General features: G+C 54.3%; 1 protein-coding gene across 1 annotated transcript in view; it reads left to right on the top strand.

Moving 5' to 3' along the window:
• The first annotated feature begins 1235 nt into the window (after positions 1–1235).
• MYH14 (myosin heavy chain 14) overlaps positions 1236–17619 on the top strand; it is a 91654-nt gene continuing 75270 nt past the window's right edge. The window contains exons 1-6 of the mRNA XM_040458196.1: positions 1236–1809; positions 5866–6276; positions 12415–12571; positions 16202–16229; positions 16359–16461; positions 17087–17142. Coding sequence (XP_040314130.1) covers positions 5869–6276; positions 12415–12571; positions 16202–16229; positions 16359–16461; positions 17087–17142 — 752 coding nt within the window. The 5' untranslated portion in view covers positions 1236–1809; positions 5866–5868. The remainder of the gene's footprint in view (positions 1810–5865; positions 6277–12414; positions 12572–16201; positions 16230–16358; positions 16462–17086; positions 17143–17619) is intronic.

The following is a 17619-nucleotide window of genomic DNA, read 5'->3' on the forward strand; positions in this document are numbered from 1 at the left end:
TTAAGAACACAAGTGCTGGGGACGTCTGGGTGGCTCCCTCTCTTGGTTTCCGCTCACCTCACGATCTCATTGTTCCTGAGTTCGAGCCTGGCATCCGGGTCTGCGCCGATAGAGGGAGCCTGCTTGGGATTCTCTCTCTCCCTCTCTCTTTGCCCCTCTCCCACTCGTTCTTTCTCTCTCACTCTCTCTCTCAAAATAAATACACATTAAAAAAAAAAAAAGAACACAAGTCCTGAAGTCAGATTTGGCGGGATCAGAGTCCTTGCTCTGTCACTTGCCAGCTGCACGACTTTCGGCAATTAACACCCTCTTTCTAAGCTTGGGTTTACCTCATCTGGAAGATGAAGATCTTAATTCCAAGCAGTAGTTGTAAGGATTAAATGAGATCATGCAGGTAAAGCGCTTAGCACAGCTCCTGGCATACATCGGACACTCAATAAATGATCATTATTATTCCTGACGGTATCGCCCACACCTCCCTGGTGGGTGAGAGCCTGGGAGAGTGCCTGGTACGCGGTGGGGATTCGACAACAGTGAATTCTCTCTCCTGTCTCTCCTGCCCGCCGGCTCCCGGGGGACCCAGGCATTCCGGCCTCCAGCCGCCAACCCCCCCCACGCCAACTCTCACAAAGGCCCCCATTCATGCAGCGCGTACAAAGCGGCGCATTCACCCGTATCCCTTGGGCCTCCCGCCCCCAGCCGCCCCCCACAGATCGCCATTGGTCGCCTTCCCTGCCCGTCAGGCCTGGGGTCCTGCCCACGACCGCGCCGCCTGGCTCCGCACTCCGGCGCCCTTCTTTTCCCACGGCTGGCACACTCCGACAACTTCTGATTGGCCCGGTCAGCCAGCCGCTCCTCTTGATTGGCGGGAGCGTCCCCTGCGGGCGGGGCCGTAGCTTGTCGCAGCGGGCGCCGATTGGCCCCAGCTGCGCTCGTGTGGGCGGGGCTTTCCTGGCGGGCCCGCCCCTCTTTCTCCCCAGGCCGAAGCCTCGGACGGCCCTGGAAGCCGGTGAGTGCCCGGGGCCCGCTGCCCGCCAGAGGCGGCGGAGCGGGGCTGGGCCCGGGGAGGCTGGAGCCTAGGGGCTTCGGATACGGGCCCCGAAGGCGGTGCGGGCGGCGGGGGAGAGGCGGTGACGCGGCCACTCACCTTGGGCGCGCAGCGGGACGGTGGCGAGGGGGGGGGGGGGGGGGGGCGGGGCGGGGAGTCTACACTCCCCCCGCCCCCAACTCGAGTCCCTACTATGTGTAAGGCCGGGTCTGGGTCCTCGCTGGAGGCTCCAGGCCTATTCCGCAGGAGGGGAAACTGAGGCTCGCTTAGGGACCTTGGACGCTCTAATACCTGAGTCATCGCCTTCACTCCTCCGCCCCCAGATGACAGTGTCTCTGTTTTCACGTGTAAAATCTGCGGACCAGAGGCAGGGGTCATGACTGGCAGAGGCAGAGGGGTAGGGAAAGACATATTTGAGCACTTATGATGTACTTGGACGCTTTTATTTTTTACAACTAAAAAATTATAGTAACTCGAGATGGGTTATATTGTACCCATTTTACAGGGAGGGAAAACTGAAGCTGAACAGAGGCGGTGATTGCACGGAGAAGGGTTGAGAATAACACTTTGGAGGCCAACTGTGTGCCGGGCCCCTTAACCTTTTTAATCTCATAGTAGTCCCCTAAGGAAGGCTGTGGTCCCTATGGCGTAGATGGGGAAGCAGGTTCAAGAGATTTCACCAACGAGGAGGAAGACATTGATCTCTGAGAGTACCCACTACCCGTTCTCTCCAAATCCCTCTTGAGAAAGAAAGAAAACGGGTGAGCTTGAGTCCCAACTCTCCCTCTGTGTGACTGTGTGACCTTCTTCGCGTTACTTCCCTTCTCCGTGCCTCGATTTCCCCATTGGACAAATGAGGATCCTGAGCGTCCCTATTGTATTTTTTTTTAATTTTAAAAATGTTATTTATTTATTTTGAGAGAGACAGTGCAAGTGGGGGAGGGGCAGAGAGAAAGGGAGGCACAGAATCCGAAGCAGGTTCCAGGCTCCAAGCTGTCAGCATAGAGCCCAACGCGGGGCTTGAACTCACAAACCGTGAGATCATGCATGACTGGAGCCAAAGTGAGACGCTTAACCGACTGAGCCACCCAGGCGCCCCGCTATCGTATTGGTTTTTGAGATCATTCTATGAATTAAAACTCGGAGAGATGTTCTGAGAGCAGAAGAACACCGGCGCAGAGTAGATGCGCTTACCACTATTGAGTCCTCCTTTCGCCCACGGGAAGAAAGGAGCTCCGGAGGCCGGAGTAACACCGTGGTCTTCGATACACCTAGTCCTCTCTGTGGATTGTGTTGTCCGGGGTTGGGGAAACTGAGGCTCAGAAAGATTAAATGTTGTCGTGAGGCACTGCTTGATTAAACACTGGGCCGGGGGCATTTTCTCCCACATCATCTTATTTCATTGGCCACAATTCACAGAGAGGAAAGCGGAGGTCCAGGTAGCTTGAGCGGGATTCGAACCGCGGAGGCTTCTCCGCCCCACCGGCCCTTGACTTTTGCCGGCCAGGAGGAGGAGGAGGGGCGCATGGTGCCGCCGCCGCGGCCGCCGCCGCCCACCTGGCAACAATCTCATCTCCGCCTCCTCTTCCCTCCCACCTCCCCCCGCCCCCCGCCTCCCCTCCTCTGATCCAGGAATCCGAGCGCCCAACCCCCATTTCCCCGAGACCCAAGCGCCCTGGTGGCCGCCCCTTCAACCCCCGGGTCCTCTGGGCTACCTGGGGCCGCCGGCCGGTGCGGGGCCGGTGCGGGAATCAGGAAGATGGGGAGGGGGCACGAGAATCCCCAGGCCGCTTGGGTCTCGGGGAAATGGGGGTTGGGCGCTCGGATTCCTGGATCAGAGGAGGGGAGTTGGGGGCCAGGAATCCCGGGTCTGAGTGAGGACAGCACTGGGAACTGGATTCCTAGATGTTGAGGGAGAAAGGCACTGGGGCCAGGAGCACTGAGTCTGGGGACCTGGACTCCTAGTCTTAAGGAAGGAGGGGCCTGGGGGCTCGGATTCCTGGGTCTGAGGGGGGAGCTGTTGGGGCCCAGACTCCTGGGTCTGAGGGAGGAGGGGGCTGGGAGCCCGGACCCCTGGGTCTGAGGGAGGAGGGCTGGGGGCCCGGATTTCCGGGTCTGGCAGTGAGGGTACTCCAAAACTATCACTAGGCTGAGGTCAGAGGGCTGGATGCCAAGGGCCCAGCCCCTGCCCCAGGGGCGGATACCTGGCTCCTTTTCCTTTTCCAGCCCAGCAGCCTTTGCCCCTCCCAGGGCAGGTGAAAGCACCTGCCTTGGTGACAGTAATGAGCCCTGGCAAAGGTGTTCCTGCCGGCTCACGAGGGCGGGGCTGCCGGAGGGGCTCGGCCATTCCGAGCCAAGGCCTGCTGGCATTCCTCACCGGGGCTGTTGTCGGGGCTCAGAATTTGGATGTCCCATCATCCTCACCTCTAGCCTGGCTGCAGTGAGGTGAGGGGCCCCCGGGCTCATGGGTCCCAGGGAGGAGGGACTGGGGGCCCAGACTCCTGGCTGTAGGGAGGGGAGGCCTAGGACTGGAGGATTACAAAAACTCCCAAACCTTTCCTGGTCAAAGGTCGCAGATGGGAGGGAGCAGTGGGTGGGTGGGGTAGGGTGAGGGTAGGGGCAAAGTCCCAGGGATGGGACTTGGCTCTGGGTGGATCAGGGCCTCACCGGAGGCCCGGGATTAGCCTTGGCAATTGGGGGGTCTGTGGCGTGGAGTGTGGTAGAACCCCGCTGCTTGACTGTGGGGACCCTTGGTTTGTGGCCTGAGAGCCTCAGGCCCGAGGCGTGTGTGTGTGTGTGTGGGGGGGGGGGGCCCGGGTGATGGGGCGCCCAGGTGGCTCAGTTGGTGGAGCGTCCGACTCCTGATTTGGGCTCAGGTCATGATCCCAGGGTCGTGGGATTGAGTCCCGTGTTGAGCTCCGTGCTGAGCATGGCTTTAAGATTCTCTCTCTCCCTCTGCCCCTCTTCCCCACTCTTGCAATCTTCCTCTCTCTCTCTCTCAAAAAAAAAAAAGGAATTGGCCATTTAGAGGGACTTCTCCAGGGGAATGTTGGAGGTGGGGGGCCTGATGGGCAGAGGCAGAAACACTGAAATGGGGAGACAAATGCTCCCGAATTCCGGTGACTGGAGTGGCGGGGCAGTGATGCGGGCGTTTGAGGTGGCGGAAGAGAAGAGGCAGACGTCTTCAGGGACAGGGAGGGTGTTTTTCCCGACTGGTGCTTAGACCGCCCTGGAATTGCTGTGGTCTGTTCACCGCTGATCTGTGTGCCCGTTGAGGGCAGGGAGGGGTCTAGCACGTGCTGGCTCACCCAATGTCTCCACCACGGGCTCATCGGCTCATGGCTCACACTGGCTGCAGAAGCTCCTTAAGGCAGGGCCCCATGGGAAGCATCTCTGGGTCCCCAGACAGCCTCAGGGAATGTTGAGTGAATGGAGAAGTGAGTGAATGGGGCCTCTCTCCCCATCCTAAAGAAAAGGAAGCCGGTTTGCCAGGAAGCAGGGCACGGATTACTAAAGCATGAGATTTGAGTCTGTTCTGCAGTTGTGGGGTAGACCATAGGTGGTTGGGGAACCTGTGTGACAGAAATCAGATTGACACTTTCCTAGGGCTTACACCTAAGAGGTTGATGTCCTCATCATGACCCGGTCTGGCCCTCTTGGTCCCCCTTGTTATCTCCCCTACTGCCTTCTCCCTCCTGTTTACTCAGCTCCAGCCACACTGGCTTCTTACAATGCCATAGACACATAGGCACACTCCTGCCTCAGGGCCTTTGCACTGGCTCTTCTCCCAGCCTGGAATGCTTTACCTCTTGACATTCCCATGGCTCATCCCTTCATCTCCCTCGGGTCTTTATTCAAATACCACATCAGAGAAGCCTTCCTGGGCAATTAAAACTGCAGCACCCCTCAATCCTCACATCTCCTGTTTCCTGCTTTATTTTTTTCCTTGACACTTATCACATTTAACATACTATATAATTTACTTATTTATCTTTTTATCTGCCTCCTGGGATTAGAGCAGCCCTATCCAATAGAAATATAATACAGGCCAAATATGTAATTTAGTATTTTCTAGTTGCCACATTAAAAATGAAAAAAAAAAAAAAAAACCCACACCAACTGGGGGTCACCTGGGTGGCTCAGTCGATTGAGTGTCTGACTCTTGATTTCAGCTCAGGTCATCATCCCAGGGTTGTGGGATCGAGCCCCTCATCAGGCTCTGCGCTGGGCATGAAGCCTGCGTAAGATTCTCTCTCCCTTTCTCTCTCCTGCGCACTCTCTCTTTTTCTCTAAAAACAAAAAAGCCTTTTGGGTTTTTGAGGAAACCCTCAAAAGGAACAAGTGACATTAATGATGTATTTATTTAAGCGAGTGTATTCAAAATAATTATCATTGCAGTATAGCAGTCATCAAATATAAAAAATACTAACGATTATTTTGTGGTACCACGTCTTGGAAATCCGCCCTGCGTCTTATACTTAGGACCCTATCTCAGTTTGGATTCTCCGTTTTAAGTGCCCAGGAGGCGAGCCCAGTGGCTCCCATACTGGACAGACAGCACAGGGCTGGAAGGTAGAGGCGTTATTAATGTGGGCAGAATCCTTTGCTAAGGCTTTGAATGGTGCCTGGCTCAGCCAGGCTTGTTAGATAATTATTAAATGAATGAATGGAATTAGTAAAGGAGATCTGTGGGCCCATTTTGCAGATGTGTAAAAAGAGGTCGGGCGAAGAAAGGCAGTGGGGACGGCCTGGGGGCGGGGGCGGCCCGGGCTGGGGACGGAGCCCCACCTGACTCCACTCTCTTCTCTCCCCTGCAGACCATGGCCGCGGTGACCTTGTCCGTGCCTGGGCGGAAGGCGGCCCCCAGGCCCAGCCCCGTGCCAGAGGCCGCCCAGCCGTACCTGTTCACGCCCCGTGGGCCGGGCGTGGGTGGCGGGCCCGGGGGCGCGGGCACCTCGCCGCAGGTGGAGTGGACGGCGCGGCGCCTGGTGTGGGTGCCTTCGGAGCTGCACGGGTTCGAGGCGGCGGCGCTGCGGGACGAGGGCGAGGAGGAGGCCGAGGTGGAGCTGGCGGAGAGCGGGCGGCGGCTGCGGCTGCCGCGGGACCAGATCCAGCGCATGAACCCGCCCAAGTTCAGCAAGGCGGAGGACATGGCCGAGCTCACGTGTCTCAACGAGGCCTCGGTGCTGCACAACCTCCGGGAGCGCTACTACTCGGGCCTCATCTACGTGAGTGGCCTCCTGCGGGGAGGGCGGTGCTGGGGGGGTGCGGAGGAGCTGGGTGTCAGCACCCGACTGGACTCGACCGACGCTGGGCGATTTCTAGTGCGCATCCCGCGCGGTTGCCAAATTCCAGTTTACTGGACCAGCGGAACTGCCCCCGACCCCATTGGGGGTGGCCCGGAATATTCTACAGTACATGCCCCGCACTTTACTGTTTTCCTCAAGTGTAAAAAAAAAATTCCGATTTCGCAAATATAACACATCCAGAGGATTTTGAGAAAGGGATGTGGGTCTGTAATAATAATGGATAACAGGGGCGCCTGGGTGGCGCAGTCGGTTAAGCGTCCGACTTCAGCCAGGTCACGATCTCGCGGTCCGTGAGTTCGAGCCCCGCGTCAGGCTCTGGGCGGATGGCTCGGAGCCTGGAGCCTGTTTCCGATTCTGTGTCTCCCTCTCTCTCTGCCCCTCCCCCGTTCATGCTCTGTCTCTCTCTCTGTCCCAAAAATAAATAAACGTTGAAAAAAAAAAAAAAAGGAACCCTTTAAAAAAATAATAATAATAATGGATAACAACCCCCGCGTATGGAAACCGGCAGGTCAGGCTCTGCGCTAACCGCCTTCCATGTGTTAATTCACTCCCTCTCACTTTGCACAGAGGAGAGGCTATTATTAAGCCCCTTTTATCTAAAAGGAAACTGAGGCCCCGGAGAGATTTAATAACAGTAAAAGCTGACATTTGTTAAGCATGTACTAGGCACTCTTACATACATTGTCTCCGTACACTTTCACAATTATAAAGCATGTTGTCCCCGTTTTACAGATGAAAAAACAAACAAACACTGAGGCACAGAAAGGTCAAGTCCCTTGACCAAGGTCACCCAGTTAGACATGGCAGACCTGGGTAGTCTGGCTCCAGGCTCCATCCCTTTGCTCTGGTGCCTCTTAAGATAAAGATAATATGAGGGCGTCTGGGTGGCTCAGTCGGTTAAGCATCCGACTCGGTTTTAGCTCAGGTCATGATCTCACAGTTCGTGAGTTCACGTCCCACATGGGGCTCTGTGCGAACAGCACAGAGCCTACTTGGGATTCTCTCTCTCTCTGCCCCTCCCCTGCTTGCGCTGTCTCTCTCTCTCTCTCTCTCTCTCTCAGGAATAAATAAATAAACTTGAGGAAAAAAGATACAAATGGTGTTGATGATAGTGAGGTTGACTATGGAGCATTTCCTACCTCCCATGATTTCGTCTTCACAGCAGATAGGAGGAGTAAGGCAGTGCTTCTTAAGCCTGTCTTTGCCTTAGAATCACGTGGGGAATTTTTTGAAAATACAGCACCTGAGCCCCATCCCCCGTGTAAATCAGCCTTTCTGGGGCTGTGACAAGGCCGTTGGTCTCTTTAATAAGCTTCCAGGGTGGTTCTAATGGGTGGTCAGAGCGTTATTAGAGCAAACGGGATTAAAGAGATTGACAAAGAATGTCGACAATAATAATGAAAAATAATAATACCGGTGGCTAGCAAATATTTACTGAGCACTTACCATGTGCCAAGTGCCGTTCTAAGTGCTGACTGGGTTATCAGCGCACCCCTGGGTGGGGGACTGTTGCTGTCACCTGATGTTCAGGAATGTCAAGTGACTTGGGCCCTGGGTCACCTAGATAGGAAGGAGTCAGGTCGGGATTTGAACCCAGGCGGCTGGCCCCAGAGTGGTATTCCAAACATCCGCTTACGGGACTGTGGTCTCACCGCCTTGGTGCCCTCCCCCCCAAGAAAAATCATTAAATTCCTAGCTAACACCTCGAAAGGGACAGTGCTGGTTTTATATTAAAAACAACAACAAAACTTTAAAAAAATTTTTTTTTTACATTTATTTATTTTTAAGGACAGAGACAAAGCGCCAGCAGGGGAGGGGCAGAGAGAGAGGGAGACCCAGAATCTTATGCAGGTTCTAGGCTCTGAGCTGTCAGCACAGAGCCCGACGTGGGGCTCAAACCCACGAACCGTGAGATCATGACCTGATCTGAAGTTGGGCACTCAACCGACTGAGCCATCCAGATGCCCCCAAAAACAAAACTTCAAGGAGAGTGATAAAAGGACATTGACATCAGGAGTGACATATATCAAAATATTATAAACATTAATATTTATATATAAATATTATACTATAATATTATAATATATATTTAGTATAGATATTATATATTGTAAATAAATAAAGAGGCCCCAATATCCACCCTGTTAAAGCTCACAAAGCACAAGATCAGAGGTGTTTGGTTTTTTTTAATTTTTTTTAATGTTTATTTATTTAAAAAAAAAAATTTTTTTTTTTTCAACGTTTATTTATTTTTGGGACAGAGAGAGACAGAGCATGAACAGGGGAGGGGCAGAGAGAGAGGGAGACCCAGAATCGGAAACAGGCTCCAGGCTCTGAGCCATCAGCCCAGAGCCCGACGCGGGGCTCGAACTCATGGACCGCGAGATCGTGACCTGGCTGAAGTCGGACGCTTAACCGACTGCGCCACCCAGGCGCCCCCTTTTTTTTTTTTTTTTAATTTTTTTTTATTTATTTTATTTTTTTTTTTTAATGTTTATTTATTTTTGAGACAGAGGGAGACAGAGCATGAATGGGGGAGGGTCAGAGAGAGGGAGACACAGAATCCGAAGCAGGCTCCAGGCTCTGAGCTGCCGGCACAGAGCCCGACACGGGGCTCGAACCCACGGACCATGAGATCATGACCTGAGCTGAAGTTGGATGCTTAACCGACTGAGCCACCCAGGCACCCCAAGATCAGAGTATTTTTATGAAGTCAGACTCCCGTTTAGGAAGGAGGGAACCGAGGCTGTGAGAGCCAGTGGCCGGCTCAGGCCGCTCCACTTGTGGTGACGGGCACGGGCTTTGAATCGAGGGCTGTCTGACCCTGGATGGCGTTGGCACCTTCTCCAGGCCGCACTGGCCCCTGCTGAGTCCTCCCTTGCTCTCACAAGCCCTGGGAAAGAGACCTCTGCTCTGGATCTCACAAATGGAAGTGACATGGAAGATTCCAGAAGACTAGACAGGAAGCTAATTGGGCCTTAATAATAATCATTAGCACTTAGTGAATGCCTGCTTTCCCTGTTCTAAACTTTCTGATGTGATCTTGCTGACCCGCCCCCCGGCCCCCTTGCCCAGGGCTGCAAGGTAGGAATTAGCAACTATTCCCACATCTTGGAGAGGAGAGGCCGTTGGCCCGGCAGTAGTTAGCAGCTAACGTATTGCGCCCGCGCAGGGCGCCCGGGCCCTTGCTGTGCCCCACTCGTGCAACGTGAACCTGTGGATGGTTCCCAGCAGCCCTATGTGGATAGTGCTGTTCCTGTCCTCGTGTGATGAGAAAGTGAGACCCAGAAAGCTCCAGGCGCTTGCTCAGGGCGCCAGCCAGAAGATGCTAGAGGTGTCATCGGGCTGCACCCGTCCTGCCTTCGTCCTGCCTTCGGGCCCCGGCTTTGTAAATATTTGCTTAGCGGCTGACCGGTGATGGGGAAGGCGGTGTCGCCCGGTGGAGAGTGAGGTGTCCGGGGCGCCAGAAACCCGGTTTCGGCCACTAATAACGTTATTTGGCTTTGAGTCGCTGAGGGTCTCAGTCCCTTTGCTGGGATGCTTCGGGCGGGAAGGGAACCCGTGTGTGGGGAGCACACGCTGTGCTCCCTGCTCCTTGAGGCACCGAGGCGGTTCACTCCGAATCTTTCTAGGTGGTGGGGGCGCCCCGGTGGCTCAGTCGGTTAAGCGTCTGGCTCTTGGTTTCGGCTCAGGTCACGATCTCACGGTTCGTGAGTTCGAGCCCTGCATCAGAGGCTGCTTGCGATTCTCCCCGTGTCTGTCTGTCTCTCTTTCTCCCTGCCCCTCCCCCACTGGCGTGCGCACAAGCACACTCGCGCGCGCTCTCTCTCTCTCTCAAAATAAGTAAATACCCATTAGACGATAAAAACAAGAATCGTTCTAGGTGGTGAGGGTTAAAAGCCCCATTTCCCAGGCCTGGGGACTGAGGCTCAGAGAGGGCAAATCCCTCTGATGTGCCAGCCACACGCAGCTGGAAGCCCGGGATGACTCGGCTTCCGAAGTCTGAGCGAGCTCCGAGCTCCCAGGCGGGGTGGGTAACATGAGAGTCTCGGACCTGCGCTGGGAGTGCCTTTTATGGGCCCCGCCTTGGGCCAGCTGGTTTTTATTCATTATCCCCCTTAATCCCTACAGCCTCTGTAATGAGGTGGGGAGGAGACCGAGACTGGGGAGAGAGGGGGCCAGGGGGAGAGTTGCTGGGCTGGGGCTGCGGGGCTCCAGACCCTTCTGCAGGGCGTTCCCAGCTCTGCATGCCCCAGCCTCTGCCCTTTGCTCCCTGGCCTTGGCAGACAACTTGGGTTGCCACGGGGTGGAGGGGTGTCGCCCGGGCAACGAGGTGTGGCTGGCAGGAGGGGGCTGCGGTGAGCCGATGGGTGGCGTGGGGAGGGGGTTCCTCTGCCAGCCGGGAGTGGGGGCCGGGGCGCCAGGAGCCATGAGATACCCTCCCAGGGAATGTGGTCCGGCCGCCCCGCCCTCTGCTGCGAACAGGGGAGCTCAAGGCAGGGAGGGCAGACACCCAGCAAACCGGTTGTTCTGCTCCCGGCCGGGCCACCCACCCTCCCACCATTAAAAGGTTGGCACCGGGGAGCTGGGCCAGCCTGTGGTGGCCACACCCTGAGAAGCTCTTGCTGTCTGAGCTTAAAGCAGTCCTTGTACCAGCCAGCTAAGTAGCTGGCTAGCTGGCTGAGTAGCCCAGCGGCTTAATAGTTAACCAGCCGGGTCCCCGAGCAGCTAACTGTCTGGCTAATTTTGTGGGCAACTCCGGCTAGCTTCGCCGGCTAGCTCTCTGGGTCGGTCTAGCTAGGTGGCCAGGCAGCTCTCTGGCCATCCTGTCGCCTCTCTGTGCCCTCAGTGCCTCCCGTCTACCAGATGCTCTGTGTGAGCTGGAAAAGCTCTTAACCCGTTGACGGGGCCCTGAACCCCAGGCCCCCACGGGTGTGACGACGAATTCGGGGCGTCCGTAAACTTGGACGCAAAAAAAATCGCAGCTTTATTTCCACGCACCTTGAAACCTGACGCTTAGCATTTCCAAACCCAGATGGGAGTGTACCTCAAAGGCTGTCGCGTACGAGGCCCTGCGAGTCTGTTTTCAGTAGAAACCGCAGACTTGTCCCTGTCCTGTTTCAGCTGCAGAGACCGTGATGGCTTCTGAGGCTGTTTTTTTTTTTTAAATTTTTTTTTTTCAACGTTTATTTATTTTTGGGACAGAGAGAGACAGAGCATGAACGGGGGAGGGGCAGAGAGAGAGGGAGACACAGAATCAGAAACAGGCTCCAGGCTCTGAGCCATCAGCCCAGAGCCTGACGCGGGGCTCGAACTCACAGACGGTGAGATTGTGACCTGGCTGAAGTCGGACGCTTAACCGACTGCGCCACCCAGGCGCCCCCTTCTGAGGCTGTTTTATGCCCGTGCGCACAAAGACATCCAAATTATTCCTCTTTTGCCTCTTTCAGTGCAAACAGCACTCACCTTGTTTTCTTTATTCGATAATGTTTTGGACAGAATTCTCCATCTGTACACCGAGAGCATCCTAGGAATCCATTGAAAGAACACGCATGCTGGGTCAGCTGGACGCACCTGCAGCTCTTGATCTCGGGATCATGGGTGTGAGCCCCAAGTCGGGGGTAGAGATGACTTAAATAAGTTAGTTAAAAAAAAAAAAAAAAAAAAAAAAAAGAACATGAAGGCAGGTCGTTTTCAGTCTCCCGCCATTATATAGGGTGGTGCACATGAGCTGGCACGTGGTCACTTTCTGTGTGTGTGCGTCCAGGCGGTGATGGGCTGTGAGCCAAGTCTGGCTGGCTGTAAAGGCCACACTCTCTCTCACGGTGAATCATACATACAGCACTTTTGTGCCATTTGGAAAGATCCTCTTCTGCCATCAGCCTGAAAGTCTTTGTAACAAAAGTTCGAATCTACGTTCTCCTGGTGTGAATGGCAACCCCTCTGATGGATATCCTCGTGCAGTGCACAACGTGCCCAACCGCACATGGCAGTCCCATGCTGCCCTCTGGGCCTCAGGCAGGCAGCTGAAGCCCTCTCCTTTCTTGCCCATTGCAGACGTACTCTGGCCTTTTCTGTGTGGTCATCAATCCATACAAGCAACTTCCCATCTATACGGAGGCCATTGTGGAGATGTACCGGGGCAAGAAGCGCCATGAAGTACCACCCCACGTGTATGCGGTGACAGAGGGGGCCTACCGAAGCATGCTCCAGGGTGAGTGTGGGGCTGGGACTGCTGGTCATGTCTTTCCAAGGGGGGCTGGTCTGGGGGTCAGAATAAGATGACAGGTTAAGAATTTCAGACTCTGTGAGGCTTCTTTGTGGGGCAGGAGGAAACACAAATGGAGGGCTCAGCGGGCAAGTTCTGGTCCTACCAGACAGGCCCCCTTTTTAATTGTCTCTGTGTTCGCTCACCCAGGCCTCTGCAACATTTCCTCTTGAGACAGTGGTTCTTGGTGTTCATTCATTCAACACTTATGTCGCGGACATGATCTGCGTTGCCATGGAATTAATGTCAGTCCCATAGATGATGGGCAACATGGGGTTGCTGTGTACAGCTGGTCAGGTTGCACAAAGATGTCCAGGCAGGGGCACAGGGGTGACTCGGTTAAGCGTCTGACTTCGGCTCAGGTCATGATCTCATGGTTCACGAGTTCTGAGCCTGCTTCGGATCCTGTGTCTCCCCCTCTCTCTCTGTCCCTCCCCTGCTTATGCTCTGTCTCTCTCTCTTTCAAAAGTAAGTAAGACATTTACAAAATTGTAAAAAAATTTTTAATGGTTTATTTATTTTTGAGAGAGTGAGAGAAAGCACGAGCAGGGGAGGGGTAGAGAGAGAGGAGGATACAGAATCTGAGGCAGGCTCCAGGTTCCGAGCCATCAGCACAGAGCCCGACGCGGGGCTCGAACTCACGGACCGCGAGATCATGACCTGAGCCGAAGTCGGACGCCCAACCGACTGAGCCACCCAGGCGCCCCTAGAAAATATTTTTGAAAATGAAAAAAAAAAGATGTCCAGGCAAAATTACATAATTCACGTGTCTTATACGTAATGTAACCATTATGTATTTATTGTAAGTTTATTTGAATAACTATTTGGTTTATATAAAGCACATTCACTATTTTAAAATGTACGTCTTACTGACGTATAATAGTATGCAGCAGGATATTTATATGGTACCTATATCCTTACATCATTTACATCCTTATATCACTTGTGTATCTTATATCATTTATTACATGCCAGCGTTCTATCGTGTGTTATAATAACGCATTTATATTATATAACGCAGTGGTTCTCGGAGTGTGGTGCCCTCACCACCAGCATCAGCATCACCTGGGCACTTGTCAGACCTGCCAACTTGGGCCCCACTCCAGACCTGCTAAGTCAGAGAAACTCTCGGGGTGAGGCTCAGTGGTCAGTGTTGGCACAAGATTCCTGGGTTCCATCTGGGGATTCTGATGCTGGAGTTTGAGATCCACTGGTGTAATATCCGATATATCACACGCCTGCATTATGCGATAGAACGCATCCGTATGCGATGTTCTTGTATTCACATTATAAATTTCTAGGTAATCATCGGGAGCGCTGATTGCCTTTCGTTATGTCACCTAATTTGTTCTACGTTTCTTTTTAAAATAATTTTTAGCCTTTATTACATATTAGTTATTACGTCTCGGGAATAAATCAACGTACAATAAAGTAAGGGTGCGTGGCTACTCTGTGCTAGGCACCTTTCGTGAATTAACACGTTTAAATCTCACAGCAACCCCATGACGTAGGTGTGCTCATTATCCCTGCTTTCCAGATGGGGAAACTGAGGCACAGAGCGGTGCGGTCATTGCCTACAGTCCAGTGGTGGGTGGGTGTCTGGGATGGGACTTGAACTGAAGGCCCCCAACCTCCGCCTCCCTGTAAGTCACGCTGTGTGTCGCATCCTCCTCCTGGGCTGGGTGCTGTGGGTGTTAACGTGTGACCTACCTGGGTTCCGATGCCAGCCCCTTGCTTGCTGTGTGACCCTGGCAGAGTGGCTCCCTGTCTCTGAATCTCAGTTTCCTCACCTGTAAAATGGAGACGATAAACCTCAGCTGAATAGAACGTGGTTCACTCAACAAACTACAATTCGTGCTGGGTGTGTGAGAGTCAAAGACGTGAGAGCGAGATCCGGGGCCCCAGGGCTCAGCCCTGGACACAAAACAGGCCACAAAGCAGCACTCTATACCAGCTAGTATGTAGAAACTTTTTGGACGTTCTCTCTGAGTTCTGACTACAGCCCTGTGATGTCAGGGCAGATTTGAGCCCCGTCTTTGAGATGGGGAAACTGAGGCACAGAGCACCTCGGAGTTACTAGGCAGAGGGGAGGCTGGACCTTGAACCCACGTCCGTATGGCTGCCAAACCAGGCTGAATGCAGCTCTCCCTCTGGCTTAAAACCACGTAGAGGCCTCCTGTCCTGCTTAAAAACCATCCAGATCTTTTTTTTTTTTTTTAAGTTTATTTATCTATTTTGAGAAAGGGAGTGAGTGTGAGCAGGGGAAGGGCAGAGAGAGAGAGAAAGAAAGAGAGAATAAATCCCAAGCAGACCCCACACTGTCAGCGTGGAGTCTGACGTGGGGCTCAAACTCATGAACTGTGAGATTATGACCTGAGCTGAAACCCAAGAGTCGGATGCCTAACTGACTGAGCCACCCAGGCGCCACCCCCCATTCGGAGCCTTTAACCATGGCCTCCAAACCCCTCTGCACCTATCTCCAGCTCTGTCCTGTCCCCCGGCCTCACTGGCCTCCTTTATGTCTCTCAGACATCTCCAGCTTGGTCCCACCACAGGGCCTTTGCACTGGCTGTGTCCTCTGCCTGGAATGCTCTTGCCCTACTTCCTCGTCCTGTAGGGCTGAGCTGAAACACCACCTCTTCGGGGAAGCCTTCCTGGCTCTCTCCCCCTCACTCACTTCTTTGCACCAGGGTTTCTTATTCCTCACCCTATTGGCATTTGGGGCTGGGTGATTCCTTACATAGGGGCGTCTCACGCATTGTAGGGTGCTTGACAGGATTCCCGGTTGTGACAATCAAGGATATCTGCGGGTAGTACTAACCAGTCAAATCACCTTCGGTTTTACTTTATGTGCTTCTTGTCCCCACTCAAGCAGAAGCTCTGTGAGGGGGCAGGGACCTTGCCAGTTCCCACTGTCGTAGGCGGCTGGCACTCAGTAGGTAGTCAGTGCACGTTTCTTGAAGAGTTGTGTCAGGTGCAGGGTGAGCGCTGGGGGAGTCGCTGCTGTGTTGTGGCCTGTTGGATATCAAAGGCACACGCAGGGGCTCGAATTGAAGTTTGTTGAAGGAATGACATTCTTTCCGGTTGGAGTTCGTTGGCTCCCTTTTACAGGTCAGGAAACTGAGGCTGAGAGAGGGATAGCTACTTTGCCAGCATCACATAGCAGGCAAGAGGCTGAGTTGGGCTGGGGTATTAGAATCCAGGAGTGTCACACACCAAAGCCCTTCTTGGGGGCGGGGCGCCTGGGTGGCTGAGTCGGTTGGGCATCCGGCTTCCACTCAGGTCATGATCTCGCAGTCCCTGGGTTCGAGCCCCACGTCGGGCTCTGGGCTGACGGCTCAGAGCCCGGAGCCTGCTTCGGATTCTGTGTCTCCCTCTCTCCCTGCCCCTCCCCTGCTTGCACGCACTCTCTCTCTCTGTCTCTCTCAAAAATAAATAAACATTAAAAAAAAAATTTTTAAACCCTTTTTGGGGGCAAAAGGCTTCCTTACCCTCGTTGAAAAGGGTTTGGTATAAGGGACCAAAGTCTCACTAGAGAGACCCTCCAGGTGACCTGTCCCCCTCTATCTCTTCCAGATCGTGAAGATCAGTCCATTCTCTGCACGTGAGTAATCCTGGAGGACTTCCTGGAGGAGGCAGGGTCCTGGCTGGGTGTGGCTCTGCTTGGAATGGGCAGGTCTTACCTGGCACCACGGTCCACCCTTTTGCTTCCCCCTTGTGTTCTCCCCCATAGTGGGGAGTCCGGGGCTGGGAAGACAGAAAACACCAAGAAGGTCATCCAGTACCTCGCCCACGTGGCATCGTCCCCAAAGGGCAGGAAGGAGCCAGGCGTACCGGTGAGTTACCTGCCTTGGGACCCGCTCTGGACCCTGCCACCAGCAGTGCCTCCTCCATCCCAGGCTCTGCTTTCCCCATGATCCCCTGCCTCCCGTGTGGAGGGCCACAGCTGTGAGCCTTCAACCGGCTGCCCGTGCTGCCTGCGCGCCTCCTGTGTGCCTGGAAACGGAAATTCGAGGGCGGTTCTTGACCCCCTTAGCCCTTGGAGCGGCCCCCAGCACGTGGTAGGCGCTGACGGTCTTGAGCACCTCCTGCGTGTCGGGCCTGATCTGAGCACCTGCAGTCCTCAGTGTACTTCAGCAGGGAGCGTCTACGTAGTGCCCGTCTCCCTTCTTAACGTTAACCCAACGCTCCAGTGAGTGGGTGTCGTTTTCCTGAGTGAAAGAGGAGGAACCGAGGGCTGGGGTGCCTTGGTCGTCGGAGGTCACGCTCCCAGGAAGGGGCTGGAGAGGATTCGAAGCCGGGCCACCCGACCCCACGTGCCCAGTTTCGCAGCCCCTCACATCTGTCCCCACCCTGCCCGCCACCCGGGACCTCCGGTTCACCTGTGTGTCTGTCCACGTTCCATGTGCCGCGTCCCGGTCTGTGTCCTGGTCCGTGTCTCGTGTCCCGTGGCTTCCTCAGGCTGCCATCACCGTGTCTTATGTGAGTAGCCGGGAGTCGCCTCAAGTCCTGCCCTCGTGCCCCGCCCCCCGGGTCAGCCCCACCCACGTCCTCCCGGCAGACAGGTCCAGGGCATCGCCGGCCACCGGGGAGCCGTGCTCCTGTTTCTGTGTGCGTGCCAGGCCGTGTGCCGTCACTTAATGCAGCCCCACTGTGTACATGCGGGGCTCCCCACTGCTGTTGTGGGGCGCACACCGGGTTCCATGCTACTGTGTGGTGTGGTCCACGCAGCTTGTTGATGTCAAAATTCTTTCGAATGTTCAGAGTCAGACCTGAATGGTAGAAGGGACCTACCGCCTCTTGAATGCCTACTATGTGCCAGAGTTTGAAGCACGTCATATTGATAGTACAGATCTTTTTTAAAAAAATTCTTATTATTTATGTATTAAAAAAATTTTTTTTTAACATTTATTTATTTTTGAGACAGAGAGAGACAGAGCATGAACGGGGGAGGGGCAGAGAGAGAGGGAGACACAGAATCGGAAACAGGCTCC

Source organism: Herpailurus yagouaroundi, unplaced genomic scaffold, assembly GCF_014898765.1.
Source record: "Herpailurus yagouaroundi ecotype Mexico unplaced genomic scaffold, PumYag 220, whole genome shotgun sequence".
Lineage (NCBI taxonomy): Eukaryota > Metazoa > Chordata > Mammalia > Carnivora > Felidae > Herpailurus > Herpailurus yagouaroundi.